This window comes from Budorcas taxicolor, chromosome 1, assembly GCF_023091745.1.
Source record: "Budorcas taxicolor isolate Tak-1 chromosome 1, Takin1.1, whole genome shotgun sequence".
Taxonomy (NCBI): Eukaryota; Metazoa; Chordata; class Mammalia; order Artiodactyla; family Bovidae; genus Budorcas; species Budorcas taxicolor.
The window spans coordinates 8,101,626-8,122,203 of NC_068910.1; the positions used below are offsets into that span (position 1 = coordinate 8,101,626).

At 41.5% G+C, this 20,578-nt stretch overlaps 1 protein-coding gene across 1 annotated transcript in view; it reads right to left on the reverse strand.

The window, feature by feature from the left end:
* Window positions 1-1,082: 1,082 nt before the first annotated feature.
* Window positions 1,083-20,578, reverse strand: part of SETD2 (SET domain containing 2, histone lysine methyltransferase) — a 75,133-nt gene continuing 55,637 nt past the window's right edge. Inside the window, exons 13-21 of the mRNA XM_052636638.1 lie at window positions 18,303-18,351; window positions 16,931-17,114; window positions 14,569-15,238; window positions 13,071-13,205; window positions 11,883-12,022; window positions 8,956-9,067; window positions 4,033-4,113; window positions 2,243-2,344; window positions 1,083-1,896 (exon numbers count right to left, since the gene is read on the reverse strand). Coding sequence (XP_052492598.1) covers window positions 1,735-1,896; window positions 2,243-2,344; window positions 4,033-4,113; window positions 8,956-9,067; window positions 11,883-12,022; window positions 13,071-13,205; window positions 14,569-15,238; window positions 16,931-17,114; window positions 18,303-18,351 — 1,635 coding nt within the window. The 3' untranslated portion in view covers window positions 1,083-1,734. The remainder of the gene's footprint in view (window positions 1,897-2,242; window positions 2,345-4,032; window positions 4,114-8,955; window positions 9,068-11,882; window positions 12,023-13,070; window positions 13,206-14,568; window positions 15,239-16,930; window positions 17,115-18,302; window positions 18,352-20,578) is intronic.

Below are 20,578 nucleotides of genomic sequence, written 5' to 3' on the forward strand. Positions count from 1 at the left end.
CCTGATGGATGCCAGGATGTGGCATTGTTCCTTCCTAGGCAGGGCCTGTCTGCTGTAGCAACATGCTGAAAGCATGGGAAACCTACCCCAAAGAGAAACACTTCTTTTTGATATGCTCAAACACATTAGCTGAAACATCTTCCTTAATAACACTAAAACGTTAAGGGGGTTAAATCAGGGTTCCTCCATCTGATATATGCTTGAGTTAGGGTTAACAGTGTAAGGCTGTAGCCCCACGGGAAATACTTTGGCTACCTTGTTAAATAGCATATTTAATGGGTATGCCTTTAAAATAGATGGGGTTTTTTTTGTCTCTTTTCACAATCTTTGATACAAAGATAAAGAGTTACTGAGCCTCTATGAACCTTAGTCTCCTCAATTCGTGTGCCTCCGGGCTGAGACGATCAAAGGAGCCCAACCAGAGCGCTAAGTGCCCAGCAGGCAGTGAGTGTTCCAACTGCTCCACGCCCCCAAGATCTGGCAGGCCCCAGCTTCTTCCCCAAGGGCATTGCTGCACTGAGCAAAACCACCCCACTGAGGAAGAGGTGGGACCAGCCTCCTTGCAAAGAGGGGCTGGGCCCCAGGCTGGCCTGAACGCCCTGGCCCTTCTCACCACCCAGGCAACTGGTCCATCAAGGGTGGGTGTGTCTCCGCTGAGCCCTGCGTCCTCTTATCACCTCAGCGATGTACCCCTTTGATGGGAGCTCCCTCTAGGATCCAAGCCCAGTGGAGGGGGGCATGGTGGGGAGTCAGGGAACCCAGACATCAGATGAGCATGGCTGGGAAGTCACTTCTCACCAGCCACAAGGTAACAAAGGCCAAGAAAGACAAGTGCCTTTCTCTTGAGTGGCCTATTAACCTAAGTAAAGAAGCCCAGCGCCAGAGAGGTGGCAGGTCTACTTCCTTGGCTCGGAAATGCACGTGGTATGATGCCTAGCTCAGTCACAGTAGGACCTGTGGGGAAGGCCTGGGATAAACTCCAATCTCAAGGATTAACCTTAGACTTCACACACCTATGACCACCATCTCCTTTCTCTCTCAGTGCCAACACTATAGACAAACGCGCCAAGTTCTTTAATTGATTTTATTTTTTACATAAAAAGTTCAGTAAAAATTGGATAAAGTAAAGTGATTTTAAGCAGTAAATCAATCTTATCAACATAGCACAAGGCTGGCCGAAACCACAAGGCAGCCTGCTTCGGAATATTTACATGATAACAAATCAAACCTTGCAGGAGAACTTAGGCCATCCTTACAAAGTCTTCTGTGATCCTAGCACACAGAGGCTTAAAAGCGAAACAAAAAACAAAACCCAGGAAAAACAAACAAATTATTTTCAATATATTCACATATACATTAAAATATAATACAGATGGTCAGGGTCGGGGTTGTGGGTGGGGATGCGCATGAGCCTGTGCGCTGACAGCACCGCCAAGGAAGAGACCCAGGTTGGAGTGGGGTCAGGCTGACCAGGTCTCAGAAGGGAAGGTCTCAAGGGCCTAACCCCTCGCCTCTGATGGCCTCTACCAACAGCTCACAACCAGGGACCACGTGTTGTAGATGGAGCTCAGTATTGTGGCTTTCAGTTGAAATCCGCAGGTTTGAAGTCCCCAGGGTGTCGTGTCACCCGTAGCACACAGCCCTGACGGTGGGGTGGGGAGAGGGCCCACAGGATGCCTTCTCCCCGCAGTCTCTCCGACCAGCTTGCCCGGCCTCCCACCCTGGCCCCGTAGGTCACTCTAATTCAGTGTCCTCTTTGGGTTTGTAAACAGCCCCAAACTTCTGCATGTACTTCTTAATGTACTCCTTGGTTTTGTGTTTCACATTCTCATTGCACTCCAGGTCCTCAGGGTTCTTACAGTACTTCAGCTCCTTATTCATAACGCCATGAGTCAGCTGTCCAGGACACAGAAAGAGACCACAGGCCACCAATCAGAGTGGAAATGATTCAGGGGGGAAGGCAGTCTTCTGCCCCAGGACCCTTCTCAGTGAGACTGGGGGGTGAATTAGACGCAGGGAGGTTGGGGCAGGCTGGTGCTGAGGTCATCAGAATTCAGCTCAGCTGTTAGAGAACCACTACCCTCCAGGAGGGTCGCTTCCCTTCCCAAATCTTCCCCTTATGTTCCTGGGTCTCCAGCCTGGGCATGTGGCAAGGAAAACCTCCCCTTTTATGATGAAAGGGACCTTTTTAGGAGGTCTAGTGTGCCGAGAACGTTGTCAGACCACAAGCAGGGGAGAATACCTTGCGAGCTAGGTGTTTGAAGTCTTCGGTTGTGGTAATTCTTCCCACTTTGCAGTCAGGTTTCCGGTAAGGGTTTAGGCACTGGACGATGAACTGCGACATCTACAGACAGGGGGAAGAGAAGGCAAGAACGTTGTCCTGAAGAAATGTAGAAAGGCAGCAAGCAGAGCCAGCCTGTCCTTCCCTTTCCCTCACTCGGGCTGGCTGGTGTGGGTAGAAGGCGTCTAGTATGCCAGTGGGACAAGAGAAAAGGATCCGGGGTAGCCCCAAGAGGGACAGGGCTCCCCTGGATGGACTGGGCAATGGAGGGACAGAAGAGCAGGACGCCACGCTGAAACTCATGGCAGCCCCAGGTTTCAGCTAAGAAGTCTCCTGTCCTTCTCAAAGAGAGTAGCAAAATTCTCTGGCTCCTGCAGGCAGGGCAGAAAGGGCCTTTCTGTGCTACCAGGAGGCTCAGTGACCCCAGGAATGCAGGTATTTTGTTATTGAAGACTGCTTAGATTCTGTAAGTGCTGCACTTCATGGGACTGACACAACATCAGTGTAAAGCAGACAGATGGTCGCATGTTAGAGCAACTGGTTGGAGACCATCTAAGGTACTTCCCACATCCTCCTGAGCTGTCTCTGTAGTGTCTGTCCTAGCCTGTAGCTCTCAAGAATGATCTAGGTGCAGGACCTCTGGAAGTATCTGGGGCACTAAGACACAAATTTGACTCCAGAGGACAAAGGGAGCGAGGCGGTGAGTCGCTTCATCAGGGAGCACCATGAACAGGGTCTACCCATTCCTGAAAGTGAGCTTTCAGACACTCAAATGACAAGGCTGTATCACCAGGCTGGCACTAAATAAACAGCTGCTAGCTGGCTGAGCTGAAATGCTGATCATTTTACACAGTGACACTGAAACACTAAGGTTTATCCTTGAGGAAGGCTTTTGATCACAAGTTTTTCTGTGGTCTTCTGCTTCCGTACTCTGCCTTCAATCTGTTTCCCTGAGTACAACAGGGGATTTCATTATTCCCAGCTTAAAATCCTGCAGTGGTTCCCTGAAATTCAGTATGAAGCAGCACAATACCGTTTAGCCTCATCTTCCCCCACCCCTGCCACACCCTGAGCCACAGCCCCCCAGAGTCCAGCAAAGGGATGCCACCTTCCGCCTGCAGTGCATATCCGGTCAATCCCGACCCCTGACTCAAGAGCCCTTCCTCACACCCTGAGTAGTGGCCTCCGAGCCCCATCACTTCTTTGCAGGTGTGCTTCCTCCAATGGACTATGAACCCCTTCAATGAATGAAGACTGGAGTTTAGAATCTGGATGCCCCGGGGCAGGAAGGTTAGTGTTCTGAGAACTGGAAACATATACTTCTAGCAGCATATAGAGGAGCTGCTTTCTCTCCATCGCTGGAGGATTAGGCAGCCACCAAATGAGCCATCATGGAGATCGGGACTCTGAGCCAGAAGGCCCAAATTCAAGTCTTCTGTCTAGAGCCTGTATCCTCTGAACCTCAAGAGCTCCTCCTCAAGAAGAGGAATGACAATTCGGTGCTTCTACCTTGAGTGCTGTTGTGGGGGTAAAATGATACAATGGACATGAAAGTGCTTATTATCCAGCTGCGAAGGACCATACCCACGTGTCACCAAACAACAACTGCAGAGTCCAGCCACAGAAGCAAGGGGACACCCAAAGGCAGGGCCACCTAGTACTGCAAACAGCTGTGCCCACTTTGGACAAGAAGGAATGGGGCTCAAGTTTAAGTTTTCCAAGCTTAGTGCCCACATCCCAGCCAACCTTACCTCTTTTCTGAATACTTCTTTGCTTTTCTTAGCCAGCTCACTGGAGGTGTCTGCTTCTGCTGTCTTAGGCTTTTTTGAGGTCTAGAAATGGTAAAGAAAACACCACGGTGCAAGGATGAGAGGTCAGGTCAGTGATGCCCCCAGATGGGATACCCAACTCTTGGTATTATTTATAGGATCCTAACGGGACACAACCTGGAGTCAGCCGAGCTCTTGTTATCACTCTCACTTCATGTCTAAATCCAGCCATCTGGCTCCAGCCTCATTTCTATAAAGCAAGTTCTAATTCTTTATCCCAAGAGAAAGTCGATCTTGGGTATAGCCGGTAAACATTTGTTTCCGGTTACCTCTGCAAAGGAATGTGCTGTGTGACTTGGACCGCTCAGGTCCCTGTTGTGAGATGCAGCGCCCCACGTTGTGAAGTTAGCCCCAGGCTCACCGACTCCACCTCTCCCATCTCTTGACATTCCAGGACTCTGGGACAAAGGCAGAATGCGCTTCCCACCCGATCGTGGTCCAAATACCATGCTCTGCATCCTAGTCTCCTAGACTGTAGGAGACAGCCTCAGCATGCAGAAGAGGCTCCTTCAAGGTTGGTAGCCTCAGTCCAGGAATGGAAAGACTGAAGAGGTATCAAGGTACTGGGGGTAGGAAGGGGAGGAGATGAGAGTCATCCAAGTCACTGACCAGATGACTAGATTCAAAGACAGAAGATCCTCAGTCTTAAAATGCTGAAATGATCACACACTTCGGAATGCTTCCCTCCAGCAGTGCGAGCAGGGAAGCTGCCAGTCCCTGCCCTCCCCCTGCCCCACCCCAATCAGGCACTGCAGAGAGGGAAGGGGCTGCCAGCCCTGGCATTCAGAGCATCTGCCAGGCAAGGCCATCTTCCCACATTTTAGGTCACCGCCAGTCATCAAGCCCCTTCCTAGAAGTGTACTTGTCCATGGGAAAGATTATGAGCATCCCTCTTCGAATACAACTCACTTCAGGTGGATGTAGGCACTGCAGCTGGCATTACAGGTACTTCAGGTTTTTGCTGGCTGCTTACAGCAGTTTTTTCTAGTCCCAGCCTATCACCAGTTCTGATTCCTCTTTTTCCATCAACAGTACGAAGGTGCTGGTGATGACGGGACAGTTTAACTCCCTCTGCTCTGGACTGGCTCCAGAGAAAGGTGGCGCACCCCCTGGCTTCTGTAAATCAGCTTTCTCTGACTTGTTATAAACGCTTTGCATATTTTCCCCTTTTCTACTTTCTCTGGCTGTGGGACCAGGAAAGGGAGGGCAGGGTAGAAAGAACACACAGATTCAACCTCTGGTTTCAAGAAACAAAACGCAAATTTTCACGTTTTGCTTTGAAATTTTGTGGTTATTTTTTTCCTAGCAGTAGAGTATGGGTGTGCTCCACAGTAAGACCTCAGGTAGCAAGGGATCAACTACACCCTGCATAAGCCAAGATAATTTCATCACACCCTAAGCTATTCTCTTGTGGGTCTCAGAAATGAGTAGCAACAGCAGTTAAGTACAGAAAACCCCTCAAGGTATGACAACTACCTCAAGGCTCTGGGTCCTATAGAGGAGGCCAGGCTCTTAGTGAGGGCACTGTGTCAACAGGCACGTCCTGCTTCCCTCTGAATGGGGTATGTGTTCAGAAAGCAAAATAATTCCAGTGCATTTCTAACTGAATCTCTGACTTGGTGAGGCTGTTTAAAACCAGTTACTGAGCACAATCACCTGAGCTCTGTCCAGGAGCCTGGTCCAGAAGAAGCTGAGCTATCAGAAACACTGCATGTGATTCAAACTAAATTCTGCAACGCACGAACCTGTACATGCCAATTCAAAGGTTAAGAAAGAAACATCCTTGAAAACAATAAAAAAAACTCAGTATATTGTTTTGAAGTTCCTGCCACCTTTGATAACAAAAAGAGCAAAATAACTTCAGTTTGGTTCTAGACCAGGCACTACACACCAAAAAGAGGCGGGGGGGGGGGTGGGGTGGGGGGGGTGGGGGTGGGGGGGGGCAGGAAGTGGGGAAACAGGAACAAATTGTTTCCACAGCACTTTCAACAAACAGGGGCTGTTCCTGGCCTTTTTCATATCCACTTGTGTCCTTAGCCCAAGTGATGCCTCTCAGATGCCTCTGCATGAATCTTCAACATCTGCATTCTGAGTTCCTCACTTTGCCTAAACTATTACAATACTCCTCAATCTGGGTTCCACTGCTACCAACCTCATTTTTTCAAACGGGCCTGTTTCACTTGGGGACACACTTGACTGCCGGACTCACTGCTTTAAAAGCATCCTTGGCTTTTAATCGTACAATAATCACACTGGGAGGACACCAAGATCTTAGACCATTAAAATCTGACATACTTTTCCGTATTTTTGTCTGGCTCACTACCCCATATGTACCCAAACTCTCACCATAATCAAATTATTTTTATTGTTCTCTCTCTATATATATGCTCTGTCTTGTAGTGACTTTATACTTTACAAAAACTACTTTATTTGCCCAGAATCCTCTTTCTTGCTCAGCTTAGCTATAGGTCAACTCATTTTTTCTATGACATATCACTGGTGCATTTTCTTAGACCATTAATCACTGTATTCCCACAGCATTCTGTACATTCTTCAACTACAGCAATTATCCCATTGTATTTCAGGTTTATAGATGTGGCTATTTTCTTAGACTGAACTTCTTGAAGACTAGTACTCAGATTTATTTTTCCTTCTATGTGTAATACCTCACAAAATGCCTATGAATTAATGAAAATTTACAATATTATGGTCTTCACTTCCAAGGGCTTTAAAATCAAAATGAAGACCCTAAAGATGGGGGGGAAAACAAGAACAGAAGGAAGAAACACATACCCCACAGGCATCCTTCTGTCTGAGATGCTAGCTGGGTGAATACAGTAGGACACCAGTGAGGAAGGTGATCCAAATAAGTCCCTGGTTATCATAGTCAGACTAGGTCCCCATGATAGAGACTATGGTCTTGGAAGAAATCCAAAGCCTCTGACTTGTGCAGGAGATGCAGGTTTGATCCCTGGGTCAGGAAGATCCCCTTGGAGAAGGAAATGGCAACCCACTCCAGTATGCTTGCCTAGGAAATCCCATGGACAGAGGAGCCTGGTGGGCTGCAGCCCACGGGGCCGCAGAGTGGGACACGACTGAGCACACACACTTGCCTCTACGAGAACTCTCCCACGGAAACGTCACTCACTACTGGCGGACACGCACCGCGACGCAGCGACTCGAGGAAACAGGTGGACAGGTACTTAAGAAGTCAGACGCACATATTAACATTGTCTAACTGACCCAGCAATTCCACTCCTAGGTATCCACCCAAGAGAAATGAAAATGTATGTCCAAAGACTTGTACACCACTGTTCATATACCATTATTCATAACAGTCAAAGAGTAGAAACAACCCAGATGTCCATCAACTGGTGAATGGACAAATAAAATGAGGCACATCTAATATAATGGGATATTAGTCAATGCGAAAAAGAAATAGGCTAACAAGCCATGAAAAAGTATGGGAGAACCTTAAATGTATACTGCTAAGTGAATGAAGTGAATCTGAAAAGGCTACAGAGTCCAAATATATGACATCCTATAAAAGGCAAAACTAGAGAATAGTAAAAAGCTCAGAGGTTGTCGTGGATGGGGATGGGGGATGGGGAGGGACGACACGATGCAGAGGGGAGCACAGAGGACTTTCAACACAGCAAGACCAGGCGGCGCACTCTAACAGGGGACACATGCCTCGACACGCTTGTCCAACCCACAGAAGCACCAAGAACCCTGAGGCAAACCGCAGACTGGGTGATAACGATGTACCAGTGCAGATTCAGATTGCAATGAGCGCACCACACCCTGGCAGGCTGTTACAGTGGAGGACGCTGTGCGTGTGTAGTGACAGGAGACGTAAGGAAACTCTCTACTCTCAGTTCAATGCTGACAGGAACCTAAAACTACTCTGAAAAATAAAATCTACCAAGAAGATAAGAGTTATGATAAGGACCTTTTCAGACAAACAGAAACAAGAGAACTCATCACCACTAGACCTGAAATACTCGAAATATTAAAGGAAATTCTTCAGACTAAAGGAATGCTAACTATAACACTGAACAAAGAAAAACATATCCCTCAAAGTGAATAAAATATAAAATGAGGTATGGATTTGTTTCCACTTTAATTCTCTCTTACTCCAATTCCTTCCCTACTTTTCTCTCCCATGTTTCTCCACTGACCTAACTAGTTAAGTGTCTCTTATTTTCAAATTAAATACTATTCAAATCTTAGAACACAGATATATTATCTTTGATTTCATTCAAGACACCACCTCCTTGGAGACAATGAGTCGTGTTCCAAGTGAAAAAGGATAAAAGTTGTTAATTCAATTGCTGAGAGTCACACTGATTTACATGACCTCTAATCCTAATTCGGCTGGAAGCTAGGAGCATCCCCTCAGCTGTAACAAGCACAACTGTCCTAAGTATTATCAAAAGTCTCCTGAGGAGCAAAACTGCTCCTAGTTGAGAACACTTGCATTAAAAAGCTAACGGTATTTATCTCCAGAGAGGGAATATGATGAAAGGGGAGCAATAAAAAGAAATTAAGGGTTTTTATTTTTTTTCTACCATACCTACTTCTGTACTGTGTGGATCCCCTTCCACCTCCAAGCATGTTTCATACGCCTAATTCTCCAGAACAATAAGGAAAACAGAATTTCCAAGGCTAAGGAAAGTACATGCAGTAGGCGCCTGCCTATGCCACCCCTTTGCAGGTGAAGAGATCAATCATAACCGTACCTAGCATGTACTTGGAGCAATGGCTAATGGTACTTGTACATGGCTAATGGTACTAAAAAATGACAAGACAAAGACTCCCAGGAAACAAGTAAGCCACACTCACCTTCATGGGATTTTCATCATATGTTGGGGTTCCCAAGTCCATCTCAGCTTCATGCTCAAGGCTGGCCTCATCTCCTGGGCTTTCCCAAGTAGGAGGATCCCACTGAGTCTGCCTAGAAGAAGGTAAGAACAGCCATGCTGTCATGGCCAGAAAACAGAGGACCCTGGCATAGGTATCTCTGCTCATACGATCATAAAAATATAACACGCAATGAAACACAGAGTAAGTCAGCTCCATGAGAGCGACATTCTTCCCAACAGCAAGAACTCTATCCCAGAGACATGTTCTTTAGGCCACTGTATTTCTATAGCCAACGCTGTGGCAACGTTTACTAGGTATCAAAGACAACAGTAAAACCAAATATTCTGTCTGGCTCTCATCTGGCTCGTAATGTCCTACATAAGGATTCAGCAAAGGCTAAGGAAAGTACATGCAGTAGGCGCCTGCCTATGCCACTCCTTTGCAGGTGAAGAGATCAATCATAACCGTACCTAGTATGTACTTGGAGCAAAATAAAATAAATCACAACACCCTCCTCACAATCCTTGATCACGTGAGAAAACTCTTTCCTGCTTTAGGAGTCTTCTTGTTTGTATTATTAATAATAGTTTTGCTCCTCTGGTTTGATGATTGACAAAATGGAAAAGATGTGAACAGGTTAAAAACTTGTGCCCTCTGCTAAAAATAGTCTCAACTGACTACAAAAAAAAAAAAAGAAAAAGTTCAACCATGTTAACTCTTTGCATGTTTTTTTCTTTTTTCTTTTGGCTGCACTGCAAAGCTTGCAGGGATCTTAGTTCCCCAACCAGGGATTGAACCCTGGGATCCTGGCCCAGAATCCTAACTACTGGATTGCCAGGAAATTACCTCATTGCATGTTTATGGTTGTTTTGAAGGTAAGCAGGCAAAAGTGGCTTTGTTTTTGCTGAAAAACCTAGATCTGTGAAGTAACAAGTAGAAGTAAGGAAACTCATATCCAGGAGTCAGAAGTCAGTTGTCACAAGAAATGCTGTTAAGGGGAATCACTTAAAATGTCAAAAGCCTCCAAGAAGCTAGCAACATACCTGACAGGTCCATCCTGTCATTACAGTCCTGTGCTTTTCTACCACAGCAATTTTTAGTCAGCAATGTTAAAAGCATTTGACGTCAGTCAGTTCTGTAGGTGATTATGAAAGTATCTTTAACTGACAGAATTAATTTTAAAAAAAGGGCTCAAGATTTCTATTGTAATCAAAGAACCACATGCAGTTGTGGGTTTTATTATGGGAATTAAACAGAGAGGGAGGTATTATACTCTTAGGTGCTAGCTGAAGAAAAACTAGAAAAGTGCAGACATAAATAAATACAATTTTTTTTTTCCTGGGAAAAAGTGATAAAGTTTGCTTTGGTATTGAAAAAAAAAAACAAAGTTCTGGTAAAATTTGCAGACATTGATTTTTAAAGTCACAACACTTTCAGTCAGCAGTATAACAAGGGCTTGTTTTATAAAGACATTTTTACAGGAGTAATGAAGACCTAAGTAGAAAGGGAAAATACTTGACTGTATGAAATTTTTCATTTCCTTCTGTCACAAGACGTTACCAACAAGAACTTGCAATATTCTTGGATTAAGAGATCTAACGATGCTAACAGAAAATGGCAGATGCCCCAAACAAGCAATTCACAAGAGATAAAAATGGTCAATAATCTAATGAAGACTTTCCATCTCAAAAATAAAAGAACTGAAAATGAAAGTAAGATTTCTTATCTACTATCTTACATGAGTTAAAGAACCTACATAAAGAAAAAGGTACCTTTGTATATACATTTTGTGGGAGTCAAAATTGGTATGATTTTTTTTCTTTAAATGATAAGCTGTAAATACATGTTAATTTAAAATGTATATCACTTTTGACCAAATATTTTGCCTCTAAGAATCTGCCTGAAGAAGATAGTAAAATTATTATTAGTGTCTGTAAGAATGTCTAGGTTTAGAGCTATATATAAAATAGTGAAAATCCATCCATTGGAATGGGTTAAATAAAATTTGGTATAGTCATACAGAAGAGCAGGGGTGAGGGGAACTTCTATAAAGGATCTGTGACCTTGTGGACCAAATGATCTCTTTCACAACTAGTCTACTGTGACTGGAGGACGAAAGCAGCCGTAAACAATTCCTAAATAAATGGGTGTGTTCCAAATAACTTTATTTGCCAAAACAAGTAGCCCATGGGATGGGCATAGTCTACTGACCCCTGCAACAAATAAGCAAGTATTAAAAATGATGTAGTTTTATATTAATTGATAAGGGAAGTTCTATAAATAGACAGGTAAATAAGGCAGATGACAAAACATGCACCCCAACAACTTACATTATATACCAATGTATACAGAACACATATATTCACATAAAGCTATCTGCCTAAAATATATTTTTAAATTCTAAGAATAAGATAAATCAGGTTTTTTTATATACAGCATGGGTCAAACTAAGACTCACGAATCAAATTAAGTTTACTCAGAACAAAGACATGCCCATTCATTTATGTACTGTCTGGCTGCTTATGCAACAACAGAAGAATTGAACAGTTGTGTGCCAAAGACTGTTAGGCATGTAAAGCCTAAAATACTTATTCTCAGGCTTTTTACAGAAAAGGTCTGCCCATGACCTGAGAAATCTACTATGCTAGATGAAGTTATTACCATTTTTAAAAAAGATTCCTTAATTTTCTTCACAAGAGTCTTGCAGATTAAAAACACCAGAATGTTAACTAAAAAGGACAGAAGTCTAACATATGTCATAACATTTATGATGTGTTTCTGGAAAGCCAGCAGCCCTCAAGCACAATTAACAGCTAGCAACAAGTCTATCAACATGAAACTCTCTCGTGGAGGCAGCTTCTTTGGCCACCTGAAAGGTGACATGGGGATCCAGCAGCTCTTCTTACCTGGTGACCACGTGGTAGTAGTAAATCTTGCCTTCCGGGTCTCGGGCTGTCTTCCAGTTGGGAGGTAAGACAATGGTTTTTGGTTTGGGAGGAGATGGGGGTGGTAAATCCAGGAGATTATTTGTCACAACCATTTCAGGCTAAAAAGAAAGACACATACAAGGTCCTGATCAGTTGATCAGTGACATTTCTTTTTTTTTTTCTTTCACTTTTCAGCTACACCACACGGCTCGTAGGATCTTAGTTCCCCAACCAGGGATCAAACCCACACCCGCTGCAGTGGAAACATGGAGCCGTAACTGCTGGACTGCCAGGGAAGTCCCAGTGACATTTCTTTCAATTTGGCTGAAAAGGACAAAGTAGTCACCTTAGCAGTATGTTTCAATAAAAACATTACATATACTTCTTAAAAAAAAAAAAGAAGGGTACAATCTGGGAAATGATCAGAGATGGTTTACATGAAGAGCTTTTAGTAATCTATCAGAAAATTTAGAGCACGCTCCAAGTTCACTATCCAGTGCATCATATTTAAAAATATTCAGCAGCTCATTATCTAGAACAGTATTTTTTGATCTTAAAAAAAAACCCAGTGCTAAATGGCATATAACTAACTCCAGGGTACTGATCAGCTGAATGGACTTAGGACATAAGCAAATGTGATAGAACGCTAACATTTATCCATTATTTATTTTCTATGTTTGAAATCTTATATTTACATTTAAAAAATATAGAAATGGGTGACGAAGTTGGTGGATTTTTTTCCCCCAGTTTAAAATATTTTTCCTAAATAGCTTTTAAAAATTTAATGCTACATTATGAAAAAATATAAAAACTTCAGGCTCCTCTGTCCATGGGATTCTCCAAGGCAAGAATACTAGAGTGGGTTGCCATGCCCTCCTCCAGGGGATCTTCCCAACCCAGGGATCGAACCTGTGGTGTCTCCTGCGTCTTCTGCACTACAGGAGGATTTCTTTACTGCTGGGCCACCCGGAAGCCCCAAAACTTTATAATCACTGTTATAAAGCGAATTCTGCCTCTCTCAAATTCATATGAAGCCCCAGCCCCCAATGTGACTGTATCTGGAGACAGGGCCCTTAAATAAGGTAATTAAACTTAAATGAGGTCATAAGAATGGGGCCCTAATGACAGGTAGCCAATGACAGTTTTATCAACTAAAATATTTCTTACTGGCTGTAAGGGCTGGGGCTGCCCTGGTGCAACTATTGTAGTCACGGCTGCAGTTGGCTGTACTACCACTCCTTGTGGGTGAGCTGTGAAAATCTGTTGTCCCTGGATGTACTGAAGACTTGGCTGGGCATAACTCTAAAAGATAAAATGAAGAAATTCACAATTCATACATTTCTAGCTCTAATAAAGCAGTATCTGACTTCAAGTTGACATATATCTTGACTGGAAGAAACATCGATTAACTTTTTTAAACTTTCAATGTGAGTATTCTACTACAAATTTGTAAAACAATCTTTTGTAAAAAGCTAAGAAAATTAACAGCCAAAAACCAATAATGCCCATTCTCTTACCAGCTGTATTTAGCACTGTAACATTAATTCTAAGCCAAACATGAAAGGAAAATCACACACATACAAAACTAAGCATAAGAAGATCCAGTGCAGTGATATTTATAATTATGAAAAAGAACTTTCAATTTAAACAACTACTCCAGGAAAAACAGATAAACAATCACCTTACAAGCAAATGTATTATATAGCCATCAAAACACATATACATAAAAATATAGAATAATTTGGAAAAATTATTAAGAATTTAATAATTTGGAAAATGGTTAAGAAAAAATGGTTAAGAATCATGTTAAACAGAAAAACATCAAAAAAAACTTCCAAATTCAAAATACTTAAAATATATAAACGTGGTAAAAGAGATCATAAAAAATGAAGGCAGTTAATACAGTTTAGGTTTTCAGAATCAAAGCAGGACACTTTAAAAAGGGGGGGGAAAAAGCAGGATACTTTGTCATAGTCTTCTGAGCAAAATTTTGGTACAGCTTCCTCACACACACACAAAAAACTAACAGAAGTAAAAATTACTTCTTTTACTTCAATACTAAGTAATGTATACAGGCAACATCTCAGGGAGTCTCTGCCATCACAACAATTCACCTTTAAGGGGTGATGAGGAATGATAGGAGGGACACAGCAATGTGATGAAGATGATGCCTTAAAACAGTCTTCTTTTTAAGAAAAGCTTAAAATGTATTGGTTTTACAAAAATATTTTTAACTTGATTAAAAACCACAAAAATAGTCACCTTCCCTCCCTCCCTCCTCAATCCCTCTTGGGGGAAATGAGCTGGAATACTATCAGCAGTCCTATTTAGAGTGGGGAAAGGAACCAAGACCAGCTAACAACATGTGAGTGAGCTTGAAAGTAAACGTTCCATCCTCCGTCGAGCCTTCAGATCACTACGGCCCTGCTTAACGGCTTGACTGTAGTTCTATCAAAGACTGAGCCAGAACCATCCAGCAAAAGTGCTTCTGAATTCCTGACCCACAGAAACGATGAGATAATTACTTATTTTTATCTTAAGCTTTAAATAACTTGTGACAAAACAGATAATTAGTATATTCAAAATTAGCAGCCTAAAAGTGCTCAAAGACAGGACATCCACCTTCATCAGATTTAGAGAAAAGAGGGTTTCCAAAATTAGTTACCTGCACAATTGGTGGAGCTGCCTGTGAATAGGGTGACGTCACACCATAGACAGTTGGACAAGCCTGTCCTTGGTAATATACGGTTGCTTGAGACTGTGCAGGAGAGTACTGCTGCTGTACGCTCACGGCTTGTTGGTTTGAATCCCAGACACTGTAATTCTGTCCTTGGACTGGGCCTGGGGCTGGCACTGGCAAGACAGTGACACTGGAGTCTTGGTGTACCACAGCGTCACTTTGGGCCACATACTGTGAACTGGAAACTTCCACAGGGGCTGCCACATGTGGCACCACTGGCACAGGTGGAGGGGCAGCGAGGGGTTCTGTAGAATGTCCCACCAAGGGCTGAGAGTGATCATAAGCAGCAGGAGAACACACAGGGTCCATGCTGGGTGTGGGGAGGAGCACCTTTCCAGCATTCGGATTGCTGGGATCCACATAGGCCTGCATGGGATAACCTGGTGGGTAGCCGGCAAAGGGGTGATGAGGGGCATTGTAGCCAAGAGAGTCATAGGGCAGTGGAGACGTCATTCCCAGGTTCTGCATCTGCTGCTGTTGTTTCTGAGCCTCCCGCTGAGCGACCTCTTGCTCAAACAACTTCCGACGCTCCTCTGTAGAAAGTTTATTGCGATCTTTAATTCGTACTTTCTTTTTAGAAGTAGGTGTATCATATCTAGAAAGAAAACAATAAAGCACCACAAAAAGTTTTTCCCTAAATCAGAGACATAACCAAGGCACTAGCAAATGTTATGTCACTCAGTGCTAAACCAGTAACCATGCCAACTCCAATCTGGCACTGGCTGAAAATCATAAAAAAAATACTCCATGATAAATATGAGTAGGAATCAATTTCCAAGATAAAAAACGCTTTCATTCTATGATTTGCACTGAAGGTATTAATAGCACAGTAACGTGAACAACGCGTAAGAATTAGAAAGGGAAACCAAAACAAATTCATACGATATAGACTGTTGACAAGGACAAAAAAGGGGAGCGTGGGGCATAATGGGCAAAAAACATTTTACACTCTTTAAATTAGTAAGAATTTTATATGCTTAACAAACATACGATCAACATATGCAATGGTCAACTGCATATCTGAACACTAAAACCAAACTGAATATGTAACAAAAGGTATGTTTCTCAGAAATAAATATACCAAAAGATGTGTATTTTTAAAGTTTTCCTAAAGAAAACTATAAACAAAAACATTAATGAAAAACTTTACAAAAATATTAAAGAATACCTAACTAGACAGAGAATATGCAAATACTCAAAGCAGAGTCTAAGGAAGAATAAATGTGAGAAAAAGACAGGGACATCCCAGAAGATCAAGTAAGGATCTGTCCTACTTGCTATCAAGACTTAAATAACAGTCATAGGAGCCTAGTCACAGATCCTCCCGTATGTGAAGACCTGTTGGGAGAGAGGCGGTACTGCAGATCAGTGGGAAAAAGAGGAGCTTTCAGAAGTAAATGATAATGGGGCAACTGGGTATTCACTTAGAAAAAAATGAGACCAGGCCCCTACAGTAAAATATATACAAAAATTAATTCCCAATGGATTAAGGACTTAAATCTCATTTTTTAAAAAAGTACACACACACAGAATCACCTTAAAAGTAAGGAAGAATTTCTTAAAATATTGTAAACATTGACTATAAAAGAAACATACAATACTATGATATATTCAATAACATCGTAATTAATACATCTTGAATATTTAAATATACAGAAAAATCAAAACATAAGTCGTAAACTAGGGAAATATACTAGCAGAATATTTAGAATATAGAAAAAGAACCCCTAGAGCTTAAAAAGACAAAATTTAATGAACAACACATAATAAAAAAATCCTGACAACTGCATTACATAACTACTGCGTCTCAATTTTTTTTAAGTATATTTAATTTCAAAAGAACTTCTTGTGAACAAATGTTTTCTAGTTCCCAGGAGGTTATCATGTGGCCTGTTTTTCTACCAGCATGACAAAGACAGCCTCTGCCACAGGGATCAAACATTTTGAACAAGTATGGCACAAGAGTTATTAGAAAACAAAAGTTCTGAGTTTTGTTTGGAAAAATTACTATTATCTTTGAAAGGTTATCTCCCATCAACCGATACACCCCTTTAAAGAACAAATCTTTGGCTCCTCAAATAGCACTTAAATGTTATGAAGTCAAAGCCATCCGAGCAACAAAAATCTATTAGTCTTTACAATATTATTACTGTCAAAAGAGACTATCTCAAAATTTATGAATACTTTTATTACAAAAGCCCATGTTGCCCCAAATCAGAAGTGTGTTGCTTGTGCTCTCAAAAAATGACTTGCTCATGACAGAGAATAACACACAGAGGCCACTTACCTGTCATCTGGCCTTTTGGTTCCCCGCTCATAGGCAGAAGAAGGTGGTGAGAGGGAGCCCCTTCGTTTCCTTTTCTCTTTAATTTGAGTTTGTTTGTCTGGGTCTCTCTCTCTCGACCTGTTAGGAGTCTTTGGGGCAACTGTTTGATCTCTGAAGCCTACAGCATCCCTTCCTCGTTCGGTTACTAAGGAAAAAGGGTTTAAAAAAAATTTACTTGAAGACTTTTCTTCACATGATCGAGTATAACTGTATGATAAAATTTCTATCCAACAAATGGATCAATGGACTCTCCTTCACATACCCAGTCCTGAAGTTGGACGAAACACAAGGTCTTGTATGCTTGTGTGCTTTACTCCCTAAAACACTCTTCCATGAATGCCCTTTCCTACCTTTCTCCACCAAAGTCTCAGTTCAAGCTTTCATCATTTCTAACAAGTTCTGTGGAACACATACATGCAAGATGTTCCCGATACCTTTAATAAGGCTTTTCAATTTAAAATGCAAAAGCCTTTCACTGCCCTTATAATGCTGCATATTTACAAGTTGTAGAAGAACAGCTTGGCATGCTGAAGCATGACCACCTCAAAAGAAAAGTCTCTTATTAAAAAAAAAAAAAAAATGGCAGTAACTAAGGAAGTTATTAAAGCCAAAGAGCTACATCTCAAAAAAACAAATGCCAGCTTGCTACTCAAAGATGGAAGCTAACTTCTTCACTCAGTCTCTGAAATGGCTCTCACCCAATTCCACTGCCACTGCCTCGAAAGCTGCCCTAAAGTACTACTCAGAAGCATTATTATCTGCTTTCACTTTGATCTGCCCAATGACTATTTCGTTCTTCAAATCTAGGTTCCTTTCCCTTGTGTTAATTTCCTTAAAATGTGGCTATTTCTTCACTATGTGTAAAATAAGAAAAGGAATCATACCAGTAGTATATATTTTGACTCTGTACCTTTGAATATGTGAAGCAAAGAAATCATCTTATATATAGAAGCTGATTTCCTCATATTTTAAAATGAGGAAAAAGCTAGACTACATATTTCCCAAAGTATCTCACAATTCTTCTGAATGTTAGAAGTTCTAAGCTTTTTAATTGCTTGACACTGAGGGGTAACATAGAAAATCAATGGGCTTCCCTTGTGGCTCTGATGGTAAAGAATCTGCCTTCAATGCAGGAGACCCGCGTTCAGTCCCTGGGTCAGGAAGATCCCTGGAGAAAGGAATGGCAAACCACTCCAGTATTCTTGCCTGGAAAATTCCATGCACAGAGGAGCCTGGCAGGCTACAGTCCATGGGGTTGCAAAGTCAGTCATGACTGAGCGACTAACACTTCCACTTCACTTTTTTCATGCACAAAATATCTCTGAATACCTACTTGTGCTCTCCTTTTCAGTTTGACTTTTCTTCGGAATTCGATATACCTCCTGCAAAAACACAAACCAAAAGAAGGGTTATTAGTGATGAGTGGAAGTGATAATTGCTTTGATTTCACATTGGAAAAAAGAAATGGGGAGGAACAGTCTGGTATTTAATTATTCTTCAAAAATTTACTTATATTTGGCTTTAAATAAGAATAGATCCTGGTCCCTTAAAAATATATAACACAAATACATATTTATTTTTAAACAGGTACCAGGCTTGCATGACCTCATTAGCCAAGGAGCAGATTAAGTAACTAGGGCATTATTTCTGGCAGGAATACACCTCCTGAAAAATCTTAATTTCCATAAACTGTCTGCATATAAAATGAAGTCATCTATAGTTTCTTTACTGAGAGTATTCATATGAACAATTTGAACATCTCACTTGCCATTGCTACTTACAAAAAGAAAAGGTTAGTAATAACAGCTTCACATCTCAGAAAAATTACATGTGTAAAGATAACTCCTGCTTTTCAGTGTATTTTCCTACAAATACAGAATCAATTTGGCTAATGACTAAATGTAATTTACTCTTACACTGCTGCTGTTATTTTTAAAAAGAAACGTTTTAGATCACTGTGTCTCTTCAAATACCATCTAATACTCTTATCAAGATTCTTCTTGAGAAATATAAACTAAGTCTTGAGGTAACTTTTCTTGCTGTATGAACCTAAAGCCTAGAAATGAACCTGCTTCCTGAAAATCTCTCACTGTTTTAAGTCCATCAAGCAGCTCTTAGACACATTCCTCCTTATCCAGTCACCTGGTTGAGTGGGCAAAGCACAGCCACACATTCTCAATAGTACATCATACAAAACCCTTGCTTTAGAGTTTTTTTGAAATACTGACCACATACAATATGACCTGGTAATCTCATTTTTTAAGGAACTGTACTCCAAGGAAAATCTTTCTACATGATTTCTGGTTCTAGCACCATCTGTGGAAAATGAAAATAACCCATATATCACACAACTGAGGAAAGGTCAAGATGTAATATTCAGCTGCCATTAAAAATGCCAAATGTGGACTATACACATACATGGCAATCTATATGAATATAGATTTTTAAGAGAACCCTTTAATAATACTCCATGCATGCTGACAAATTATCTACTATAAAGATGATGACATTATTAAATGTGCACTTATCCTGTGTGCACATTTCAAACACATAATCTTGAGTTTCAAAACAACTCTCATAGTTTGTTATCTCCATTTCACAAATGAGAAAACTTACTTAAAAAGCTTAGCAACTGATGCTATCAGAGCACTTTTGTTCTCACTCCAGAGCACATCTGTCCAGATGACAAAGTGGTACTCTTCTGGAAAGGAGTGCCGTTTTGTGGATTTATGCACAAATGTAGTAAAAATCCACCACCCCACCTATGTAGGGTGGAAATTCCTATGTAGGATTTCCACTAGCGCTGCGATTTTCAACTCTGGCAGCATGATTAGATCACTCCAGGAAACTTATAGATGTACTATCCCAAACAAACTGAACCTAAAATTCTGGGAATGAGTCCCAGGCATCTGTATTTTTTAGAAGCTCCGCAGATGATTCTGAAGTCCAGAGAAGATTAACAACCACTGAACTACTGGCTTCTCTTAATAGGCCTCACTCATTTCTTCCTCATAAGGGAGAAGCTAACAAAAGAACTATGTTAACACCCTCAGTTCAGAGCCATCTGGGTTCCTCCTCCTCTTGGACTGCAGCTGCCTATAGAGAGGACTCTATACATTGTATACAACGTATAGAGAAGACTACACATTCCAACCTATCCCTCTTCCTTGACTGTGTTACCTACTGCCAATAGGTCAATGAGTGGATCTAAACTGGATGTTTTCTTCCAACAGTCTCAAAAAGTACACATGGGAAGTTTGTTGGCAACGCATTCCAGCACATTCTTCTTTTTTTTTTTTTTAACACATTTCAAATGAACTCACAGAACAGACTGTAGAAAAAGGATTAAAACAAAATTACAAAACAATACTTTGTAAGATTACTTTTTCTGGAAAGTATAAAAATTTAGCACTGATTAGACTGTTCTTTAGCTAAATAAGACTTTGAGAACAAAATACTTTACAATGAACATATAATTAAATTTTACCTTTTATTATATAGATATCAGATTATATATTCTGTGATAACAGATTTTTTTTTTACAACTAAGACTAGACTATTTTTCCCTGTTAGCAAGTACAGACAGAATCGTGTAGTATGCATCAAACA